Source organism: Brassica oleracea, chromosome C3, assembly GCF_000695525.1.
Source record: "Brassica oleracea var. oleracea cultivar TO1000 chromosome C3, BOL, whole genome shotgun sequence".
In the NCBI taxonomy this organism is placed as follows: Eukaryota; Viridiplantae; Streptophyta; class Magnoliopsida; order Brassicales; family Brassicaceae; genus Brassica; species Brassica oleracea.
In genome coordinates this window covers 22637495-22659186 of record NC_027750.1, presented here as the reverse complement: position 1 = coordinate 22659186, position 21692 = coordinate 22637495, and the positions used below count along the sequence as shown (strand labels likewise).

The window sequence follows — 21692 nt, the reverse complement described above, 5'->3', positions numbered from 1 at the left end:
AAAAAAAAAAAAAAAAAAAAATATCTCTCTTCGAAGGGTATATAAACGCTTACCTTGCATCGATTCTGAAGGATTCTTAGTATGACCACCGATAGACAGCAATTTGTTGTCCCACGGTATCTACAAAACAAAAAAAAAAAAAGGCATGAGAAAATAATAGTCTTCCTTGTTACAAACTAATATAGCAAGTGGATTTTACGAAGACTACTTTCTCTTAATTCTACAAATTAACAGCTGTCCTGAATAATTCTAGGCCGGAAAGCGAAAAGGTAGAAACCAAAACAAAACGCAAGAAGTTAAATACTAACCAAAGTGTGACCAGCACAAGGAGAGAGTAGTGTTGGAGATGTTTCCTCTGATTCAGTTGCAACTTTGGTTTCAACTCTCGACCAAGTCCAATTTTTAAAATCTAGAGCCTACATTCCACAGAAACCAAAAATTGTCAGTGGGAAAAGAAAATGAAATTGAATACTTCAATTAAATCATCAGATGATACATGTGCGTTGCTTACATGAAGATCACCAAGGTAACGGCCATTGTGATTTCCACCATATATATACATCTTATCTTGAATAACTGCTGCTCCATGCTGAAACAAATATGATAAACAAGATTTTAGAAATGCAGATGATACATGAATGACAAGACCTTTAACCTTGCAAAAGAGAGAATAAATACATTACCTCATAACGGGCCTTTGGCCGCTGACCAGATGTTTGGGGTGCAGTCCACTGGTTATATACAGAAACAGTATTTGGGTCTTCCGAGACTACATCTTTATCTTGGGTTTCTGACAAACGTCCATTCTCAGCAGAAACTGTCTTTGTCTCGCTTAATGAGTTTCCATTCTCAACAACAGGCTCATCTTTTGTTTGCTACAGAGAAGGGATGCACTAGAAGACTCAAAAAAAATACTTTCTTCACGAAACAAAAAAAAGTGTAATAATTACAGACTCCCATGGGATACAAAACTCACATTGATTTGGACATCCACGACAGGATCTGGAATATCGGTAAATTCGCTGGAATACCAGTCAGGATTTTCTTCCTGATATAAAGTAAGCAATAGGGAAGAAATCAAGCCTATGCTCCAGTAAATTCTACAAAATTAGCCATAGATCTCTCACTCGTTTACCTCAAGAATTTTCACAAAGAGACGCATTGCCTCAATCGAGGGCATGGTTCCGAGTCCCTGCCAACTAAGTAAATATGGAAATGATTCAGAACATTAACATGTAAGTCTCACAGGGAAAGTTCACAAAAAACAACTTTCACACGGCCTATTTTCCTTTAAAAGGATCCTAGGCGGCAACAAGCTCGGAGATACAGGATTGTATTTGCATAATAACATTATCTGCAATCTTTATTATCAAACATGTCAAAAAATTTCTGAATGCATACCAAATCATAGATAAGCATTTAGTTTTTCCTCAGGGATGCAAATAAAAATCCTGCATTTCTAATTTTTATCTTAGCAGCTTACATCTCCTTTCTTGTTTCCCTGATTCATGAGGCATCTTGATTCTTCTACTCTAATAATTACTGAAATCTAAGGCATCTCCTAATCAAATTCACCACAAAGCTTCTTCCTACAAGTACGCTTCCCAAACTCAAGCATATGAATGTCAAAAAGCGCCTGAGATGAATGCATACATGTTAAAGGGTTGGCAGAGACATAATGAATCTAACCTTTTCCACTTGCTTTGCTCCACAGGCCTCCATGCACTAGGTTTCCGAGTGTTGCATGGTCCTACAGTAGCCTGATGATTACAAGTCAAATCCAAGAGATCATCAACACTATAGTCACATATCTAGTGAAGATTCTAATCAATAAAAAAAAAGTAGTACAATCACATTTTCCTATCAAATTGATAATCAAATCTCCGGCGACATTTACTCTAAGCAGTTACACGGCAATCAAATCAATCCATATACATTGAATTTTTTCTTAGCTCGTACTCTTGCTGATGAGATTTCGATGAATGAAACTAAACAAATTCAACCAGATCTCGTGAAAATTCAACAATCAGGGAGGTTTGCAACGGACCTGCTGGTACAGCGCGTAGAAAATTAGCGCAGTGTCGTTGGAGAATTTCGAGCTGACGTGTTTCGCCGACGAATCGGATCCGTCGAGGCCGACGTAAGATGCGGCGGCGTAGAATCTCTCCGGGTAGGCGGGGCCAGATGTGGCCCTAGTTATAGCCATTTGTGTCTCCTTCCCTCACTTCCACCGCGGATTTGATCGGAGACGGAGATGCGATTAGCAGAGGCGTCTCTAGTTTCGTTTAAAATGAGGATTTTTTTAAAAAAAATTTTGAAGTAAATATGATTATAGCTAGTTGAAGCGTCCTATAAGTTATAACACTTATGACTTATCACATGGTAACACATATCAAAGCTACACACAAACAAAAATAATACATACACTAGCAATTGTTCGACATAATTTTGATAGTCAAAAATATATATATCAAATAGTAAATCATTTAAGATAAAAAAAATCATCAAAAGGAGCTCCAATACCAATTAGTTTCTTGTTAAAGTTGGTGAAGTTAGCACATTTTAGAAGAAGTAAAATCTATAGATAACAGTTCTTTACTTGTTAAACAAGGCATCCATGGATAACCAACTTAATAAACCACAATATATTTATTCAAATTTTCAGGTTTTTTTTTATCTTTCTTCAGCTACAAGATTATCTCTGCTTTCTTGCGGCATACAGACGGAATGACACCAGCCCAACGATCACAGCCCCTGTCCCAACTGTTACAAAAAAACATGTTAGGAGGAGTCCACAAATACTATATATGATGAAGATACATAAGCATATGACCAAAAAAAAAAAACATACTTGAAACCACCATTAGAGATCTTTTCATTAGCTTGCGACTCCTTTTCTTCTTCGACTTAATCTCTGGAATACATAAATGAGGATGCTCAGCCGCGGTTAATATCTTTGGAAACAAGTTATCCAAATCTCCCATTTTGGAACTTATTGGTATTGGAGCTTCAATCCCTATATCTTGTGTGGCCTGCAAGAACTCATATTTATTTTAAGTTTATGATGATTACAAAACCTTTTGATGATTAGTAATCAAGAAGAATGATAAGTGTTTACTCTAGTAGCTTCTTGATTTGCCTCTGGGAATGAATCAAGATCAGTTTTAGCTGCAACCATTAGGCAAGGAAACTCTAGACCAGCGTCTTCACTAGCGGTTGCAACCTTAACAAGCAGATCAATGGCTCTCTTCCATGAAGACTCATCAGAAGAATCGTAAAGGAAGATAGCTACATCACAAGCTCCCAACGCTTCATTTGATGGTAAGAATCCATCTTCTTGCATTTGAATTTCCTTCAACACCAGAGTTTTCTTTACATCTCCAGTTACACCATCGTTGTCAACCATATTAACAGCATAACGTTCCTCATTTGATCCATTGTTGTTGTCATCATCATATGGCCTAAGATTCATATAATCAGACATACATATTTTGACATATACTGAGTTAAAAGAACAGACAGACCTTCCGATAAATCGATTGAGCAATGCAGATTTTCCAGCATTCTTGGGGCCAAAGACAAAACACTGAAAAACTCTTCTGTCAGAGTTCTGCTCCTTGCGGTCTATTGCTCTTCTCCTAGTAATGCGAACTGCTGAAGATGGATAACATAGACATATCAAACATTCAAGACTCCTAGCTGGATCTATTAGTGTCAGCAAATTCCACTGCAAATACAGGAAAAAGTTTCAAAGATTTAGTTTAAATGGGTTCCTCTTAAAACCGTTAAAAGACTTAGTTCTTGATTACCAGTGAGAGGAAAGCTTCAAGTGACAATCCTCCATCATCAGTTTTCTCTGACGCATCTTTATAAGGAGCTATGCTCCATGGACTGTCATTAACGAATCAAACCAATGTAATTACACATAAGCAAATAAAAAGGAAAATATTATATTCGAAATTTTTGCGCGCTTTTTCGAAGTTTAAAATGTTACTTTTCAGGTGAAATTTGAAAGACAAATCCAATCATTTGAGGTCCCAAGTTATTACCCTGAGAAAATTCAAATCCAATGTTTGAGAAATATTATAATTCCCACAAGTAATCTAAACTAGAAAGATAAGACTTTACACTGTGTTCATCCAAATTCTTATAGACTCCCCTTAAGAAACCAATAGCTTCATCAGACAGCTCAACACTCTGCAGAAAGACAAAGCCAAATCAGAAACATGATCAAATATTAAAAACTGAGTTATATTTGTGAATATTTTTACCTGATCAGACATGCGTTTGAATGATGAATATGGAATCATATCATCTGCGAGTCTTAACTCATTGTTATACCCGAATTTTCTGAGTATATTCCATACCTGTCTGATCCTTCCTTGTTCCACAAGGTATTTGTTTATAAACAAGAAACCTTCTATTGTGATTCCGTTTTCATCAACTCCTAGTGGAGACCGTTCTTGCACAAAGTCTATTAGTCCTCTACTTTGAGAAGGTGTCAGTGGTTCATAGCAGCATTGAGCCTATTATATTTTTGCAACTTAAGCTGCTTTATAGAAGCAACTCAAAGAAGAACACACAACGAAACAAAACTAGGGAATAAGAGGTTACCTGAATATTGTTTAACCCGGCTTCATTGAGAATGAAATCAGTGTCACGTGTAGAGAGTACATATACACGAGTTAATGCAGCAACACAACGAGGCTTCAATGAACTGGTTTCTTTATCATATATTGGTCCGACAGGGTTAGTAACAGCATGTTGCGCATACCAAAACACTTTTCGAGCCTACAGAAGAAGCAGTAAGGTCATTGACACAATGTGAATGTTCTTGAAATGCATAAAATGTAAAGATCTCACGCACAATATGATGAGCAGACCAGTCGAAACATGTCTCGATCTCTAGATATTGTTCCCTTATAGATGTTGTTATTATTTCCATACCGCTTTGATTATGATACTCTCTATTGGTAACGCTACAACCTGCGATTATGATAGGGACTCTCACCTGTTCAGGGGAATAAGCATATAAATAAACTTTAAACTTGTTACACACGCAAAACTGGTCGATGAAGAAAGAAGAAAGAAGAAAGAACGAAACTAAACCTCTAGTTGTCGAAACAGAGGAAGCCAATATTCACTTAAACGGTCCAAAGTCTCTGCTATATCGACTACAAACGTCAAAACAATTGCATCTGCTTCTTTCACTTCCTTAACGACCTTTGCTCTATCTTCCGGTCTGGAGAGACAACAATGTTTTACATGCATCCATTTGTTGAAGTATACAAATTATAAGGAACATTTACTTTGAAGAAGTGTCAATGATGGTAGCAGGAATAGGGTCACGGAACCATTCCGAAGGGAAAGTGGTGTAAGGTAACACAGGGGGTATGTTTGGCTGAGGTTGAGAAGATTCATTTAATGCAGCGATGATCAAACTTGTTTTCCCAGTTCCCTTCTCACCAACCACAACGATCCGAACCGGTTTTGGCGAGCCAGAGTATCCTAAACCAAGCATCCTCATCATCTGGTTTTGCAAACAAACATCAAAATACTTTTCAGAATAAAGCATATTCATTGTCATGTAAGAAGACATCTAAAATATCTGAAACAAAAGGAGATTGAAAGATGGCCACAATCAAACTACTAATCATATAAAATCTAGAGACCTAAGAATCAAGCGACTTTTATACAACCCACAAGATGAAATTACTGAAACAGAGGGAAAAAAAGAGAGATAATAGATCATCCATCATCAGAATGAAACATGGCCATAATCAAACTATTTTAGAAAAAATCTAGAGGCTTAAAACCCAATTTTTAAGGTAATATATGTTGAAAAAGGGAAGACTTTGATACACCCCACAAGATGAAATTACTGAAACAGAGGCAAAAAAACAGAGAGAGACTAGATGATCCATCATCAAGATGCATGAGAGCCTCAAAAAGAATACCTTGAAGATCATAATGCAGATAAAGGCGGGATGAGAAAATTCAAAAGAGGAAAACACAAAGCTTGTTCTTCTCTTCTTCTTGTTGTGTCTTTCTTTTCATCTCATGTCTATATATATTTACTGGTTGGTTCCAAGTAACTTTTGCAGTAAAATTAGCCAAGTGTCTCTTCTTAGTGGAAGCTTTGTGTTTCAACGGTGATACTAGCGTTTGTGTGAAGGATTAACGGACAAGATTGACTATCTTGACGTGGATTCAACTGGTTTCCTTGCTTGTGTTCTGTTTTTTACCTCTTTGGTAGCTCAAAGCTCTTAATTACCTACATTAATTTGAATACCCTATTCTTGAATAAAAACATATGTATCCTCTTTGTTAGTATCTAATTTCTTAAACATTCCAAGCATAAAGTTACAAGAAATCTATAAAAATGGGAGTAACTATGAAATAGAGCACCATATTTTTGTTACAGCCATTACAATTAAGCATTACATGCTATTTTATTACATTTTAACTACATAAATAAACAATTTTTTTTTTAAAAAGCGCGGGTAATTGCACTGCCCGCGTTTTGAAATATGTTTAAAACAAAAACTTTTTTCGCACGTAACTAATGTTTTAATTTTAAATATATGTCCATCTTTAGAAAACATTTCTGTTTTTTATTTTAACTATTAAATTACTATTTAGAATCTTTAAACCTAACTAAAAAATTTAACGAGATGTAAAAATGATAATAATCGTACAAATAGAAGTTTTATAACTGTGTGTAATTTTACTATCTATTTTTCAATATACATATTTTTATTAAAAACAGTCTTATTACTAACAAATAAATAATTTAAAAAATAAATAAATTCTCAGTTTTTTTATAGATTCTTATTTTAAATTTTGAATTATTTAATAAATGAATAATTTAATTTAATTTTTAAATATATATGACACATGGGAATGTTAATAATCTTAAAAATATATGTAGATTTTTAAATGTATATATAATATGTAGATTTGTTCAAAAAATATAATTTGTATCTAACATTAATAAAAAAATTATATAATTAATTTTAACTAATCATCAAAAATCTATAAAAATTTCTTATTTTAAACCCAAAATTTATTCATTTACCCAAACAGCTTAGGATATATCCAATTTTCCATCTGTAAAAGGACATAAATCCAACATTTTAATACAAAAGTCATGTTTCCTTTGTTTTCTTTTTTGGAGTTTGTACTATTGAAGAAATACAATAATAACAGGGACACGTGGCGTAATGGCTTTTGTTTGTGTTTTTCTTTTTTGCAGAAAAGAAACCTATCTTTTGTTTTTGTTGTTAGTTTGTTACTTTGTTATGCTTGGATTCAAATTTGTAAGAAGCAAATATAATAATTAACTGAAATTAAATGACATTAGATACAATTAGCACTGGAGATATGGTACGTGGAAGTGGATGATGAATTGGTACATTTATTGTCACCGGATTTTATCATTAATGAAAATATAATATTTTAATGTAATCAAAGAAACTAATCTATTTTTAAAAACAGTTCTGAAAATATACATTCTACTAAATTTTAACAATTGGGCCGGAATAGCACAGTTCACGAGCATAATGAGATCCCGTCATCGCAAAGCCCATTGTGCTGCAGTAGTTGGGATAGCAGTTGACTTCGAGGGTCCCACTTCGTTTTTTATAGAGCTCCGAGATGAACGGGGAGATCGGGAACGAGCAAGATGATGTCTAGCGAGAACAAGACGACCACTAACGGCCAGAAAGTATCTGTATCTGTACCTGTAAGCTCATACATTCTCAACTATATTACATGACCATATACGCGCGTGTTTTTGTCACTCTTATCATCTGTTCTAGTTTCAATGTTTTGTTTCATTTACTGACGGTCGTAGTCTGCTCCAGATCCAGGTCATGCCACCGTCAAACTCACTGGTAACATTTTCTTAATTCGTTGATAGAGTTGTCTTGGCTTTTAGGTGATTATTAGTTATTACTTGTTAGACACAAAGCTCTTTGAGTTTTGTTATCTTTTTCGCCGGAGATTAATAGCTCAGTTAATGAACTATGTATCCGTGGAAGCAATACGACGCCGTATATGTGATTTTTCACTACTTTATAGTTTACATATATATCTTAGCTTATGAACTGCTAGCCTAACGTGTTATGTTTATAATTGATCAGCTTCGAGTGATAGGGATCATAAGTATTTAACCCAAGCTGTGGAAGAAGCATACATTGGAGTCGAGCGTGGTGATGGCCGCCCTTTTGGAGCGGTTATAGTTCATAAGGACAAAGTCCTTGTGAGCTGCCATAATATGGTTTTAAGATACAAAGACCCAACAGCACATGCTGAAACCGTAGCCATTAGAGAGGTATGTCATAGTAACCCTTCAAGAATCTAAACACACATAATGCAAAATCTTTTTTCTCATTATGATTTTCTTTTTTTTAACTAAAACACAAGGCATGTAAGAAACTGAACGGTATCAAGCTGTGGGAATGCGAGATGTACGCGTCGTGCGAGCCTTGTCCGATGTGTTTTGGAGCCATCCATCTCTCAAGACTTAAGGTAATAACTAATAACAATGGTTCTTCTTGTTTCTTCTTTCTTTCTGAAACGATTGCTTGGTGAAGCAGAGATTGGTGTATGGGGCGCAAGCAGAAGCAGCTGTAGCCATCGGGTTCAATAGCTGCGTAGCCAACGGTGTGAAAGGCACTGAGCTCTTCCATAAGTCTAGTCTAGAGATCGTAAAACTCGATGTGAGTATCGCTGAGCAAGTGTTTCAGAATACAAAGGAGAAGTTCACTTTATAGTAAGAAAATGCATTTGCTAATCACCTACACGTTGTATTTCCTTTCGGGAAGTGTTTGTATGTATGTACTTCTGTTCTTTCGCTTCTTCTAAGACGCAGAACAACGCTTTGTTAGCGGGAACGATCTATCTATCTATCTATCACAGAATCGAGTTTTCTGATGTCATTATCTACAATATTGTTGTGACTGAGATGACGTCAAAGATTTTGGCTTCTCTCATTTAGGCTTGGACATTCCGAACCGGACCCAAACAAAAAAAATCAATTCCAACCAAATCAAATTTCATAAACAACCGACATTTTTGAAACCGAAAAATTGGAATCAAACCAGAAATTGAATCGAGAACCAGATGAATACTTGAATATCTGAATTCAGTTTATATATCTAAAAATAGTAATTATATTTAGTTTTTAAAATAATAAATATTTTTAAAATACTATTTATCAACTGAAAAAAAACTAGAATATATGTTATTCTAAATATTTAAAATCTTTTAAATTATTCGAAAAGACTGAATCATTCCAATAGCTTCATTCAAGATATTTAATTTATCCGAATTACTCGATATTAAAAGATCAAAAAAACATATTTTATACTTGAATTATCCGAAATTAACCAAAAAGTCAAAATTGGAAACAAAATTTTATTGGATATTAGCCGATTCCTACAACTGTTACTCAGACAGAACCAAATTTCATAAATAAGCTAACAATTTCTATATTCTTTTTAGAATAAAAAAACAAAAACCGGAACTAAACCGGAACCAACCACTATACCAAACAGTGAACCGGAGATTGTAACGGTGAAGTTAACGCCGTCAATACTAACGGCTGTTTAAACTCCCGAGGAAGAAGATGATATGATCACTGCCTCTTCCCTAAACTCTCATAGCGTTGTTGATCATCAGAGAGATGGTTGTCGATTTGGAGTCGGTGTCAGAGGCGACCTCCGGAGCCGTGGGGTCGCTTCTGAGCACAACCATCTTATATCCACTCGATACATGCAAATCAAAGTTCCAGGCCGAGGTTCGAGCCCAAGGCCAGCAAAAATACAGGTTCTTCTTGATTTTTGTTTAGATGTGTTCATGATCTATACATGTCGTTCTTGATCTCGTGTTTTGTAATGGTTTCTTGTGTTATGATGATTATGAAGACATCTCTCTGATGTTCTGTGGGAAGCGGTTTCGAAACGACAGATTATGTCGCTGTATCAAGGCCTAGGGACAAAGAATCTGCAGTCCTTTGTTTCGCAGTTCATCTACTTTTATAGCTATAGCTATTTCAAGAGGGTGTATAGTCAAAGAACCGGTTCGAAATCGATCGGAACGAAGGCGAACTTGCTCATTGCTGCTGCTGCAGGAGCTTGTACTTCTGTCTTAACCCAGGCATGTTTACGTTAGATGAACATTAGTTCAGCTGTTTTGTAATGATTTGAATAAATAGAAGTCAAAAATAGGAAAAGATAAGAGTAAATTTTTGATTCTAAGTTTAAAAAGGTCTTTTCTTTTGAATTAAATTTAACATTCAATTAAAAAAATGATTTGAATAAAAGCATCGAGTCTTATCTATTGTGTAGCCTCTAGATACAGCTTCGTCACGGATGCAAACGAGTGAGTTTGGAGAATCTAAAGGGTTGTGGAAGACGTTAACAGGTGGTGCATGGGGAGACGCGTTTGATGGACTAGAGATCTCTCTTTTATTGACTTCGAATCCCGCAATTCAGGTGATGTTCACTTGAATTTTCGCTGGTGGATTTGGAATTTAGCATGACTATATGATGAACAAGTTAGCTTCTCTGTGTGTGTGTGCAGTATACTGTGTTCGATCAGCTGAAGCAGCGCCTGCTTGAACAGAAAACTGCTAAAGCTAAGAATGGTTCTTCTTCACCGGTCGTGCTCTCTGCCTTTATGGCCTTCTTTTTAGGTGCCGCCTCCAAAAGTGTTGCCACTGTCATCACATATCCTGCAATAAGGTATTTATATCTTTTTTTTTCTATTTAAAATAATCTTAGGACAAGATTACTTTAAAATTTGTTCATTACCATAGTGAATTGTCATGTATTTGGAATAAGATTAAAGCATGCATCTGAGTTTTGTAGGTGCAAAGTGATGATTCAAGCTGCTGATGACTCAAAGGGAAAGGAAACTAAGAAGCCTGTAAGAAGGACAAGGAAAACGATTCTAGGGGTTGTCTGTGACATATGGAGAAAAGAAGGGATGCTAGGGTTCTTTAAGGGGCTGCATGCTCAGATCTTGAAGACAGTTCTGAGCTCAGCTTTGCTACTGATGATCAAGGAGAAGATCAGTGCAACAACGTGGATTCTCATTCTAGCTATCCGTAGAACTCTGTTTCTCACAAAGGGTAAGTTGAAAAGTCCTTGAGCAAAGCAAGGACAGGCTTGCAGGTCGGTCAAGTTGTTCTCTCTCTTTATGTATGATTCACGCAGGATAAATCTCGGTTTCGTTTATATGCACTGGTTTTTATTCTAATACAAGCATTGTAATAGTGTTTTAGTTCCACGAAACAGTCTAAGTTTTGATCTATAGATCATATTATGAAAATTGGTTGTAGCTGGATTGATTTTCTTGGCGCGCAGGGTTGTCAATAAAAGTGAGTCTTTGTGTAGGAACAAAGGAAATGATGTAATAAAATTGTTTCCTAAGCAACTGAAGACTAATATAATACTATTGTTGTGGATTCTTGCGTTTCATTATTAGTCTATGATAATTGTGAGACATCTAAGCGCACTTACATTGAGAGATAATCAGCTAGAACGTGAATATAAATTATAAGAAGTTTTTCTAAAATATGAAAATTGATACCAAAATCTCTTATTTAAAAGATTTTAATATGAATTTCTCAAGTTTTTCAGAGATTTTTGATTAGTTATTCTTATAAAAAACTGATAGTCTAGATATTTGGAATCAATACTATAAAATGTGTAGCACTAACTTATTAATAACACAATTAAATTTGCATAAACCTGACAAATTTGTTCATTTTCTCTTTTAAAATTGTTTACAAAAGGAAAAAAATAAATAAAAATAAATAGAGCTAGTAGGACTAAGCTTCTAAACGAAGGAGAAGGTTACGCCCTGGTTCCCATCAAATCGTCTTGGACCGAAGGATTAAAATTTTCCAAAGCAAATTTTGATTTCTTAGAGAGAGATAGGAGACGGAGGGAAGATCGGTAAGGAGGAGAGAGGAAGATGATCACCGGCGGGAGCTACACGACTATCGACGCCCAGAAAGTCTCTGGATTTGTACCTGTAAGCTCCTTCTATCTACTCGATCTCAGTTGTTATAAATGTGTATATGTACTCATCCATAGACTGATTCTCCCGATCTGATCTAGCTTCCATTGTTTGTGTGTGTGTTTTTGTGTGTCAAATCGTAGTCTGTTCCAGATCCAGGCCACACCACCGTCAAATTCGCAGGTAACATCGTCGCGTTCTCTCAAAATTTCCAGTTTACGAGGTGAAATTTGATGAATAGAGCGTTTAGGAAAGAACGAATCGGTTTAGACGGAAGAGTTTTGTTGATTTGAGCTAACAGAAAAGGAATTACAGTGTAACTTTGTAAGGAACTGTTATGGATTTTGAAAGGATCTATGGATTAGCAGATGAATGAATCTTGTGATTACAAATGTACTATGTTCATGTTGAGCTCTTATTAAAGGATTGCATTGTTGTGTTATGCAGACTCAAATCTTCAAACCTTTCCTCCGTCTGCTACTCAGGGCAAGATCTCTGGTGGTAGTAATCCTCCTCGAGATGCTGACGGTATTATTTGATTCTCTTGACTTCTTATTATATATTAGTTAAGATGTTAGGCTGTGGAAAATTTAGAATGTGGATACGTGTTCATATCTTGCTGATTTGGTATGTGTTATGTGGCTTACTGGTGCAGATACATTTTCTGGGAATGGTAATAGTAGTACAGATGAGCCTCAGTCTGGTGGCTGGCTCCATAAATTCACTGTCGGTGCTTACAAGCCTTTCTTTGATGTCGACACTTCTGATGTTGTGGAGAGGCTCAAAGAATCTCTCTTCCCGTTCCGTGGAACTTTTACGGAGAAGACTGCCGATAAGCCTGACTTGTAAGATTTGTAGTCTTTATCCTTTTTTCAGCTTAAGATGCATTTGGTTTCTCAGACAATGTAACTCAAAATCTGATAATTGATTTTGCATTTCGCAGGTATGGTCCATTTTGGATATGCACGACTTTGATATTCGTGGCGGCATCGATCGGCACGTTTGTCACATACGTGGCACACAAATGGAAGAAACAAGAATGGAACTACGATATCAATCTTGTGACTTGGTCCGCAGGAGTGTTCTACGGTTATGTCACGCTTGTTCCTCTCGCGTTATATGTCGTTCTCAAGTACTTCTCTGCACCTTCGGGACTAGTCCAGCTCTTCTGTCTCTACGGCTATTCTCTATTCGTGTTTATCCCCGCATTGGTACCAATACTTCTCCTCCTAAATAAAAATCGAAAACATCTGAATATGATGATGAATGAGACTTTGACATTTTTTTAATCTGTTTGCAGTGCCTCTCGGTCGTGCCAGTGGAGATCTTCAGATGGGTTATTGCGGGTGTAGCAGGGTTCATGTCTGCAACCTTTGTGGCTCTCAACCTCAAAGCGCATATCAATTCTGCTGGGGAGAGATCGATCCTGATAATCGCAAGCATCTTTCTTTTGCAGCTCGGGCTTGCGGTTGTGCTGAAGCTTTATCTATTCACTGTCACCGTATGATCCATTTAGACCTTTGTTCTTCCTATAACCTGAAAAGGTAATGTGAGTTTCTGATAATTTGTAGATCCATCCATAACGTTTTCTCCTCAAATTTTATCCAAATTTTTGTACGGCTTGGAAGCTGAACTCTATGATTCCATTTCATTTAGTTACTTGAACCTTCCATGGTATACTTGTAGAAAATATTGTAATAAAAATATATCGATTTGTTTGCTGATGTGATGTTCAAAATATATGCATGCGACTCCCAGCAATGTGAAGAACTGAAAGGACCCAAAGAATCTTCATTTTTATAGGATCGGTCTTACTCTTACAAGAGTTGTACGGACACCGCCAATCTTCACTGGGAAACACTGACAAGTTTTGTAAAAAATTCTTCTACTACATAACGCCAATAAAAACATTACAAAACTTGAAAGTTTGTTGTCTTGTCTATGATTATGAGTAGTCTCTCGGATGGAAAGGAGGATGTAGATGTTAAGAGTAATCTTGACCAACGTATGAGAGTTTCAGTAGAGTTTGGCATCTCTTGTAGATGGTCCAACAAAGAATCTTCTCTAACTCGATTAAAGTGTTCCTTGAGTTAACAATCGGAGGAGGTACGAGTTTTCTACTGTAGATGGTCCAGCGGCGGTTGTCTGGCGAAAGAACGAATTTTAATGAGTGCAAGTTCCGAAGATGATAAAGTGTAGAGGAAGGGAAGAGAAAACAGCCTCGGCGTCTGATTGATTGGAGGCACCGGAGGCGAAGATCGGAGCCGGCGGAGCAGCTGAATTGTCAAGAGTGCATGCCTCTCACTTGACACGTGTTCATTCTTTTTGGAGAATGTTATGTAGCACGTGTTGGCTTATCCTTTCTGTACTCAAAAAAACTCTAATAAAAATGAAGTTGCAAAATTGTAGCACGTGTTGGCGAATTATAGCTTCTTTTGATCAAATGGCGAATTGTAGCTAAATTGGAATTTTTCAACTTTCCTTCCTCCTCTCCGCATTTTTATCAAGTGGTGGTGGATCCGGCGAGACTTCCACTTTTCATTTCTCTTTTTTTTTTTTTAAATTAAGCTGTTCTTGTCTGAAAATGGCCGTTGGATTGGACAGCCAGATTCTCACACTAATCTTCTCCTTCAATTATTTCTTCTGCTCATGGCGTGAGATTTGAGGTGTGTTGTGTGTTGTTGTCAGGTACCGTGTTAAGTTTCTCAGTTTGTTCATCTTTTTTACATCATCTCAAGCAATCAAAAATAAAATAAAAGATTAGACCTTTGGAGATAGACAGAGATTTTGTAGTTGGTGGAAATTGATTTTTGTCAGAGAGTTAACTGTAAGTGAATCCAACTGATTTTTCTCCTTAAAGCTTCGTTTTTTTTCTTTTGCAGATGAATTGTGTTTGAATGTTTTTGGTGGGTGTGGAGATGGACCGGAGAAGCTGGTTATGGAGGAAGTCCTTTGAGAAAAGTCGGGGAGAGACAGAGAGTACAGGCTCACTCTCTTCTCATTCTGAAAGAATCTCACACGATCAGGTAAAGTTTCCTCTTTTTTTTTTTTGTCAATAAGCTTTTGAGTTTTATGTAGCAATTTCTTGTCTGTATCTCTAGCTGTTGGCGAGCGTTATTCCATCTATGATTAATAGAGATTTTTTTTTCTAAAAAACTTGATAGATTTTTGTTATGGTTTCTTCTTCTTCATTTTATGGTAGAATGTGATTGAAACTACAAGAATATAAACTAAATTGCAGAGGAAGCTGTCATAGGTTACTTCTTGTTCTTGTCATTTAGTTCTCAGTAATATCAACGAATGTTCATGGCCATTTTTCTTTATATAGGTTGAGAAAGAAGCTGCGGTTCTAAAGCAACAGCTTAATGCTTCTGTAAGCAAAGTTTCAGCTCTTGATAGTGAACTCAAGGAATGTGTGAGGCAGCTCTGGCAGGGAAGAGAAGAGCAAAAACAGAAGATAGAAGACGAAGCTATAAACAAGAAATGCTCGGAGTGGGAAGCTACAAGATCTGAATTTGAATCCCAAATCAAGGAGCTTCAAGCCAGACTTGGAACTGGAAAAGAAGAGGTTGATACTACTGCTTCAGTTCACGAAGAGGACCTTTACCTGAAACTCTGAGGCTTTAGAGAAAGATAACTCAGCCTTGAAGCTACAACTACTCTCAAGGGCTTAGGTAAACTTGATGCACAATCAAGCCATCTTAAACAAGAACTTGAAAGGACACGTGCAGTTGAGGACACGCTCTCATTGGTCAGGGAAGGGAGGAAGACTAATAAAAAAATCAGAGAAAAGCTGACGTGGAGTTACCGTGTTATTTAGGCGGTTATGCTGTTAAAGGGTCATAGAAGTCGAGCTTTTATGAAGTAAACCTTCTTCTTCCTCTCCATCATCATCATCGAGAGTCTTTCAAAGTATCTGGAGTTACCATCATCGAAGCTTCTCGTCTCATGGCGGAAAACCTTCGCCTCTATGACAGAGGTAAAATTATTTTCTTTTTGTTTCTGTTTCTTGTTATCCAAGAATGATCGATTCTGTTTCTTGTTATCCAAGAATGATTGATTTGGATTTTGTTGGTTAAGATGTTCAGATTCAGTATTATATTGTCAATTTCTATCGAAGCTTCTGTGTGTTTATAGTAGTTTCTTTCTCTCTCTCTCACAGATCCAAGGATCGTAGAGATCATCAAGAAATCCACTTACGGATGGCTCGGATACGATGATCTTCAGAGTCTTTTTGAGTTTTCTGGAACATTTCTACTCTCCAAAGGACCTGCTTCTTTTGAGGAAGGCCTTTATGTCTATGAAATGGATCACAAGACTGATGAAATTGAGTGGGATTTTCAAAATCATGAAGCTAGTGGAATTGCTGGAGATGTAAGAGTGTTGTATACTAGTTTCACTAAGAAGTCCAACGTAACTCCATCCTTGGAGAGAAGAATTTACATTTGTCCGGGGTAAGCAACTTGCAAAAAACTTTCCTTTTTTTTTTTCCTTTTTTTGTCTCTAAATTTTTTGGTGGTCTTGTGATCGTATAGGCATGTGCTGTGCCTGGTTCACTTCCGGTTCATTGAAGAAGAACAGAGACAAGAAGCAGAACTGGAAGAGGCTGGCGAAGATCTTACTCCTCCTGTTAATCTTGCCACTGCAGCTTTTGATGTTGCCTCTCAAACACTCTCAAACACTCTCGGTTGGTTATGACTCTGTCTATTGGTTATGACTTCTGATATAGGCATGTGATGTTGCTTCTGATGTTACTCCAAAATGGGATTTTATATAACAGAACCATGGATGCAAGATATACTTCAGGACTCCACAGACAACTGGTTAGACTATGGAGATCTCATGACTCTTTTTGCTCACAGTGGAAAGCTTCCACTGTCAAAGGGACTTGCTGCAGGGCTTGATGAACTTGATCAAGGCATCTACGTGTTCACTAGACAAGAGAGCCTCCATACGGTTGACTGGTATGGCTCTCCTACTAAGATTCCTGGTCATGTTCCACTTAGTTACCGAACCTCCTATGCTGTTCCCAATGATCTGAGCCTAAATGCAACAATGGTGCGAAGATTGTATGACTGCGATGAGTAAGTGCTTTTTTAAAAACATTTTTGCTCTTTTTTTTCCTTTCTTGTCTATAACTTTTGCGGTTTGTGATAGGTATGCCAGATACATAGTCCACTGTCGTTTAATTGGAGGAGGACAAGAAGAAGAACAGGAACAAGAGGCAGAACTGGAAGAAGCTGGCGAAGATCGTACTCCTCCTGTTAATCTTTCTACTGTTGGTGATGTTGCCACAGCAGCTTCTGATGTTACCTCTCAAACACTCCCAAACACTCTCGGTTGGTTATGACTCTGTCTATTGTTTATGACTTCTGATATAGGCATGTGATGTTGCTTCTGATGTTACTCCAAAATGGGATTTTATATAACAGAACCATGGGTGCAAGATATACTTCAGGACTCCACAGACAACTGGTTAGACTATGGAGATCTCATGACTCTTTTTGCTCACAGTGGAAAGCTTCCACTGTCAAAGGGACTTGCTGCAGGGCTTGATGAACTTGATCAAGGCATCTACGTGTTCACTAGACAAGAGAGCCTCCATACGGTTGACTGGTATGGCTCTCCTACTAAGATTCCTGGTCATGTTCCACTTAGTTACCGAACCTCCTATGCTGTTCCCAATGATCCGAGTCTAAATGCAACAATGGTGCGAAGATTGTATGACTGCGATGAGTAAGTGCTTTTATTAAAACATTTTTACTCTTTTTTTTTTTCCTTTCTTGTCTATAACTTTTGCGGTTTGTGATAGGTATGCCAGATTCATAGTCCACTGTCGTTTAATTGGAGGAAGGACAAGAAGAAGTTGAAGAAGAAGATGGAGAAGGACAAGAAGAAGAATGATACACTTTACTGTTCAAACTTGTAAAAAGAAGTATGAAAAGGGAACAAAAGTTGTTGTATTGATCAAAAAAGGAATTACAATAGAATACCCAAACCCAGCGCTCTAAGATGTTGCATGAGAGCTCTTGTGAAATGAAACATCCCGAAGAGGATTAGTAAAGCAAAAGGGTTTTCCTTTGAGGTTGATTCCCTAGATTTAACACAACAGCTACTCCAGCTTTCTTCCCCTTGTTCGAAACGCCTTTACTGCACCTAAAGTTTCTGTTTCCTGTGTTCTTGCCAATCCGTCTCTCAATGATTACTCCCGGCTCCCACACCTGTTTTTCAGCGCAAGACTGTATTTTCTAATCAAACTCCTCCTTGTGTACCAAGTACCCTTCTTCTCGAGGTTGAAAATTCTGATAACATCATCTTCCCTCACCAAAAACACTGAACCAAAGAAGCCACATAACTCGACAGTGGCTATTTGTGTCATTATGAACTCCTTTCTGCATGATGTGTGTGACCCCCTACTTCAGCTCGTGGTCCCCGTCCGCTTCTGTGATAATCTCTTCCGACTGAGTGACTGTTAGGAATGCAGAGACATAAAACTCTGGAACCCACAATGCAAATGATGGCATCTGAGGTCTTGTGTTCTCAAGCCACTGCAGTACCAGACTTATACATGTGATGTCCAACTTCTGAGACAAAGACACTGGCACTCATTATCACGTGATTGAATTTCCCTCCTTCATCCCCACTCTTTGTTTCACGTTCTGTACCAACTCTTTCGACCAGAAACACTTGCAACGAGAGCTGCATTTTCCCTGGTTTGTACTTCCACCTCCTAGACTTATATCATTTCTTTTCACACGTGCATCCACCAAACTGCTCACAACATTAGTATCAGTGTCCCCAACACAACTTGCATACAGCACAAACATCTCTCTGTCCAAATTAGTGTTAACTCTGGGCCTTAAAGCGACTTCTGGTTCTGCCTCTAATCCCACCTTTATGATTATCTGGTTCACAGAAGATACCACATTCACTGGTGAAGGTTTGAGATATCCAGCCTCTTTTGGGACTAGTAGCAATACCATGTCCACCTGAACTGAGAATTGAGGCTTCTTCTTGCCTTTGCTTTCCTACCGCCATGTATATGTTGTTCATCACCTCTGATCTCGTCGTTTCCACCAAGATGCATCGTAACAGAACATAACTTCTTTACTCCTCGTTGCAGCCTTCAACATAAACCACATCCTCACCGCAGTGATCCTATTAATCACCCTCCCTTTGTTGTTGTATTTTGGTACCTGTGCTTGGCTCAGTTTCTTCCATTTGGCAGGATGCTTCAATGCTAATAGCCCACAGCCAGCTTCCCACACCCTGGCTTATGAAAGTCTTCCATACTTTTTGTTCATCTTCGTTCTCCCCTTCTTCTTCTCTATGAATCTCAACAGCCTTCTTTTGTTGGAAAACTTTCCCACCGCTTGATTACTCTTTTTCGCTGGCTTTTAAATACATCTTCCAGCTGCAACCCAGGCCTTTCCGTTAAGGTCTTAACGTCCTCAGCTGTGCCTTTCAATCCGCTATAAATTGGTAAAGGTCGGTCTCTTCACTCTCTTACTTTTCAGATGCATTTCATCGAGCACTAGTCCTGCACACCTATCCATCTCAGCCTCATTGTGCTCTTCCTTTCTCTTTGAGTTATGTAACCCAAGAGAGACCTCTTCACTCATAGACTGTCGTTTCTCCTGTCAAGAGCCCAGATTTTTCTCCACACGTCTCAAAATCCCTCCAGATGCTTTCCATCTCTTCTTCTTCTTCTTCTTATTGTTTATCTTCAATCTTTTCTTCTCAGGAGCATTTTATCGAGCAGATGATAGGCATAACTCTTGGCCTTGGCTTATTTTCCTCCATTTGGAGGGTAAACTTGAAAAAAGCGGACTTTAACTCAATATACCCCGCCCTCTCTTCAAAAATTCTATTTTATCCCACTAATAAAAAATATTTTATTTTTTTATTTTTTTTTTAAATGCAAAACATGGTTAAAGACATCGGTGCCTTAATGAAATCAGTTTATTACCATGATCCAACCAATTCTACCCGACCCACCCAAATCCAACCGGATCAAACCCCGATTTTAAACCTAACTTCTAAACGACGCAGTTTTACATCTTCTCTAATTTTTCCAGTCTCGACTAGTTCTCTCTCATGCGACTGAAAACGACATTCTTCCTCTTCCTCCTAACTTTCTTTCGCTGTCCTGCTTCTCCTTCTCTTTCGTCATTTGCGAACCCATCTCTGCTTCTCTGCCGTCCAAAAAGAAGAGGAAATTCACCGTCACTTGCTTAGATCCAGTTGGGTCATAGAGGATGAAGAAGAAGAAGACGTCCGGAGACGATGCAAGCTTGCCGGAGATGAAGCTTGAAATTTTTCTACTTAAATTTGACAATGTTTCTCTACGAGTCATTTAAGGAAATAAGCATTATTGTTTTTTGTCTTTTTGTCCTCAACTTTGGTGAAAGATATGGATTGTTTCTGGAGTACACTAGCATTGCTTTCTTTCTCTTTTGTAATATAATGTTAACATCTTTTGTCCGCCAAGCAGATATCTTAAGAAGATGATGCTGATAGACCTTAGATCTATTCTCTCGTAATATAACAAACTCTGTATTGAATAACTAAGTACAAATGTGTATAGCTTTGTAGTCGATCTCGAGTTACACTCTCATGACGAGCTTCACTCTAAATCACCGATCTCATAACGATCGGAATGTACAGACTCATGACGTCTATAACAAACTACCACAAAAGCATGAATGACACTTCTTCAATTACAACTCTATTTATACTACTCTTCTGTAACTGCAAAGACTCTTCTTCAGATAGAAGTTACTCCCTTCTCTTCTTATTCATAATACTTCTTGACTTCTCAACACTCTTCCTCCAACTCTAGTTCTCCCACTCTCTCCTTTCCTCTTCTCTTACGATAATAAACCTTCTTGGATCTATCAGATGCTCCATTCTCAACTTTGAGTTTATCATTCTTCAAATGGTAGTAGTACTGTGTCCTTGAGATTCAAGTGTTTTAAGAAGATGATGCTCCATTCTCAAATTCTATTTTATCTATGCGCTTCATGCAACTTGTTCAGAAAAAAACAGAGTTTGGTACCAAAGAGGTTGACAACATGGAGGAGTGATCGTATTTTTTGTAGAGTTCTACACCATTATTTATGATCGTACTGTCTTTCTTGAGGAGATGGCTTCCAATGCAGGCCCTATGCACAGTGGCGGACCCAAGATAAGTTTTAAGGAGTGTCATAATTGGGCTTGGCCCAGATTAAAACTAAAATAAAGGGGAAAACAGGTAGCAGAGAGAGTTTTGAACCCAGGTGACTCGGTTAAAGGGGGAAAGGAAATAAACACACCAATTGAGCTATGTATTTCTCAGTTACGTTTTATAAACTTGCTAATATATAATTTTAACATGTGGCAGGTACACACTAAGCACATATTTCTGAGGTTTTTCATGGCAAGTGAAAGCAAATTTGCTACGAACTATTTATTCAGTAACTAAACTAGCCATGAGTATTTTGTAAGTAAAATGTAGGATTAAAGTTTAAGAATCTTCTTTTTTTTCTTTCTACAAACACATTTTGTTTGTCAGTAAATATTAAGTTGAGGTAATATATCACATTACACCATCCAGCATTTACAAATAATTTAAAAGTTTTAAAACATTTATCTTCTTATATATAATTTTTAAAATATTTTTA

The 21692-nt window shown here is 37.3% G+C and overlaps 6 protein-coding genes across 9 annotated transcripts in view; 4 read left to right on the top strand and 2 right to left on the bottom strand.

Annotated features, from left to right (window-relative positions):
- Positions 1 to 2319, bottom strand: part of LOC106335518 (acyl-CoA-binding domain-containing protein 4-like) — a 5312-nt gene extending 2993 nt beyond the window's left edge. The window contains exons 1-8 of the mRNA XM_013774059.1: positions 2048 to 2319; positions 1690 to 1760; positions 1136 to 1199; positions 977 to 1048; positions 684 to 875; positions 512 to 589; positions 309 to 416; positions 54 to 120 (exon numbers count right to left, since the gene is read on the bottom strand). Of these exons, the coding sequence (XP_013629513.1) occupies positions 54 to 120; positions 309 to 416; positions 512 to 589; positions 684 to 875; positions 977 to 1048; positions 1136 to 1199; positions 1690 to 1760; positions 2048 to 2206 (811 nt within the window). The 5' untranslated portion in view covers positions 2207 to 2319. The remainder of the gene's footprint in view (positions 1 to 53; positions 121 to 308; positions 417 to 511; positions 590 to 683; positions 876 to 976; positions 1049 to 1135; positions 1200 to 1689; positions 1761 to 2047) is intronic.
- Positions 2320 to 2695: 376 nt separating this feature from the next.
- LOC106330132 (mitochondrial Rho GTPase 3-like) lies at positions 2696 to 6024 on the bottom strand. The gene is made up of 13 exons (XM_013768674.1): positions 5958 to 6024; positions 5310 to 5530; positions 5110 to 5242; positions 4868 to 5011; positions 4615 to 4791; positions 4272 to 4526; positions 4129 to 4197; positions 3995 to 4050; positions 3810 to 3891; positions 3525 to 3727; positions 3119 to 3461; positions 2852 to 3032; positions 2696 to 2763 (listed from the first exon to the last, which is right to left on the bottom strand). Exons 1-13 carry the CDS (start codon positions 5967 to 5969, stop codon positions 2696 to 2698), a joined length of 1944 nt encoding a protein of 647 aa, XP_013624128.1. The 5' UTR covers positions 5970 to 6024.
- A 1631-nt stretch (positions 6025 to 7655) lies between these two features.
- On the top strand, positions 7656 to 8890 carry LOC106333234 (guanine deaminase-like). Of its 3 annotated transcripts, XM_013771702.1 has the most exons (6): positions 7656 to 7744; positions 7856 to 7895; positions 8043 to 8060; positions 8145 to 8335; positions 8428 to 8532; positions 8601 to 8890. In XM_013771702.1, exons 1-6 carry the CDS (start codon positions 7685 to 7687, stop codon positions 8775 to 8777), a joined length of 591 nt encoding a protein of 196 aa, XP_013627156.1. In that variant the 5' UTR covers positions 7656 to 7684; the 3' UTR covers positions 8778 to 8890. The 3 variants fall into 3 exon arrangements, with proteins under 3 accessions (XP_013627156.1, XP_013627157.1, XP_013627158.1); XM_013771703.1 differs by lacking the exon at positions 8043 to 8060; XM_013771704.1 differs by lacking the exons at positions 7656 to 7744; positions 7856 to 7895 and having other exon boundaries at positions 7903 to 8060.
- A 757-nt stretch (positions 8891 to 9647) lies between these two features.
- LOC106331431 (peroxisomal adenine nucleotide carrier 1) lies at positions 9648 to 11473 on the top strand. The gene is made up of 5 exons (XM_013769786.1): positions 9648 to 9831; positions 9930 to 10161; positions 10353 to 10499; positions 10588 to 10748; positions 10875 to 11473. The coding sequence occupies exons 1-5, from the start codon at positions 9689 to 9691 to the stop codon at positions 11155 to 11157; spliced, it is 966 nt and encodes a 321-aa protein (XP_013625240.1). The 5' UTR covers positions 9648 to 9688; the 3' UTR covers positions 11158 to 11473.
- A 394-nt stretch (positions 11474 to 11867) lies between these two features.
- Positions 11868 to 13751, top strand: LOC106336264 (protein YIPF1 homolog). Its single transcript, XM_013775047.1, has 6 exons — positions 11868 to 12045; positions 12174 to 12213; positions 12478 to 12558; positions 12686 to 12875; positions 12974 to 13241; positions 13331 to 13751. The coding sequence occupies exons 1-6, from the start codon at positions 11986 to 11988 to the stop codon at positions 13535 to 13537; spliced, it is 846 nt and encodes a 281-aa protein (XP_013630501.1). The 5' UTR covers positions 11868 to 11985; the 3' UTR covers positions 13538 to 13751.
- An 88-nt stretch (positions 13752 to 13839) lies between these two features.
- Positions 13840 to 19851, top strand: LOC106336263. 2 transcript variants are annotated; one of them, XM_013775046.1, is made up of 9 exons: positions 13840 to 14718; positions 14913 to 15056; positions 15359 to 15894; positions 16193 to 16484; positions 16566 to 16717; positions 16811 to 17114; positions 17188 to 17369; positions 17463 to 17766; positions 17843 to 19851. In XM_013775046.1, exons 4-9 carry the CDS (start codon positions 16336 to 16338, stop codon positions 17898 to 17900), a joined length of 1149 nt encoding a protein of 382 aa, XP_013630500.1. In that variant the 5' UTR covers positions 13840 to 14718; positions 14913 to 15056; positions 15359 to 15894; positions 16193 to 16335; the 3' UTR covers positions 17901 to 19851. The 2 variants fall into 2 exon arrangements, with proteins under 2 accessions (XP_013630500.1, XP_013630499.1); XM_013775045.1 differs by having other exon boundaries at positions 15359 to 16009.
- The last annotated feature ends 1841 nt before the right edge of the window (positions 19852 to 21692 follow it).

What these genes read in the sequence shown, in the direction of transcription:
- LOC106330132 (XM_013768674.1), bottom strand. An exon ending in TCAAACGCATGTCTGATCAG is followed by an intron (nt 4,198 to 4,271) that starts GTAAAAATATTC and finishes GTCTTTCTGCAG; the next exon opens with AGTGTTGAGCTGTCTGATGA. An exon ending in ATCTCTAATGGTGGTTTCAA is followed by an intron (nt 2,764 to 2,851) that starts GTATGTTTTTTT and finishes TTTTTGTAACAG; the next exon opens with TTGGGACAGGGGCTGTGATC.
- LOC106333234 (XM_013771702.1), top strand. Translation starts at nt 7,685, where the DNA reads ATGATGTCTAGCGAGAACAAGACGACCACTAACGGCCAGAAAGTATCT. An exon ending in AAGTATCTGTATCTGTACCT is followed by an intron (nt 7,745 to 7,855) that starts GTAAGCTCATAC and finishes TGACGGTCGTAG; the next exon opens with TCTGCTCCAGATCCAGGTCA. An exon ending in TCCATCTCTCAAGACTTAAG is followed by an intron (nt 8,533 to 8,600) that starts GTAATAACTAAT and finishes TTGGTGAAGCAG; the next exon opens with AGATTGGTGTATGGGGCGCA.
- LOC106331431 (XM_013769786.1), top strand. Translation starts at nt 9,689, where the DNA reads ATGGTTGTCGATTTGGAGTCGGTGTCAGAGGCGACCTCCGGAGCCGTG. An exon ending in GTACTTCTGTCTTAACCCAG is followed by an intron (nt 10,162 to 10,352) that starts GCATGTTTACGT and finishes TCTATTGTGTAG; the next exon opens with CCTCTAGATACAGCTTCGTC. An exon ending in CTTCGAATCCCGCAATTCAG is followed by an intron (nt 10,500 to 10,587) that starts GTGATGTTCACT and finishes GTGTGTGTGCAG; the next exon opens with TATACTGTGTTCGATCAGCT.
- LOC106336264 (XM_013775047.1), top strand. Translation starts at nt 11,986, where the DNA reads ATGATCACCGGCGGGAGCTACACGACTATCGACGCCCAGAAAGTCTCT. An exon ending in CACCACCGTCAAATTCGCAG is followed by an intron (nt 12,214 to 12,477) that starts GTAACATCGTCG and finishes TGTGTTATGCAG; the next exon opens with ACTCAAATCTTCAAACCTTT. An exon ending in TCGTGTTTATCCCCGCATTG is followed by an intron (nt 13,242 to 13,330) that starts GTACCAATACTT and finishes ATCTGTTTGCAG; the next exon opens with TGCCTCTCGGTCGTGCCAGT.
- LOC106336263 (XM_013775045.1), top strand. Translation starts at nt 15,979, where the DNA reads ATGGCGGAAAACCTTCGCCTCTATGACAGAG. An exon ending in AGATTGTATGACTGCGATGA is followed by an intron (nt 17,115 to 17,187) that starts GTAAGTGCTTTT and finishes GGTTTGTGATAG; the next exon opens with GTATGCCAGATACATAGTCC. An exon ending in AACACTCCCAAACACTCTCG is followed by an intron (nt 17,370 to 17,462) that starts GTTGGTTATGAC and finishes TTTATATAACAG; the next exon opens with AACCATGGGTGCAAGATATA.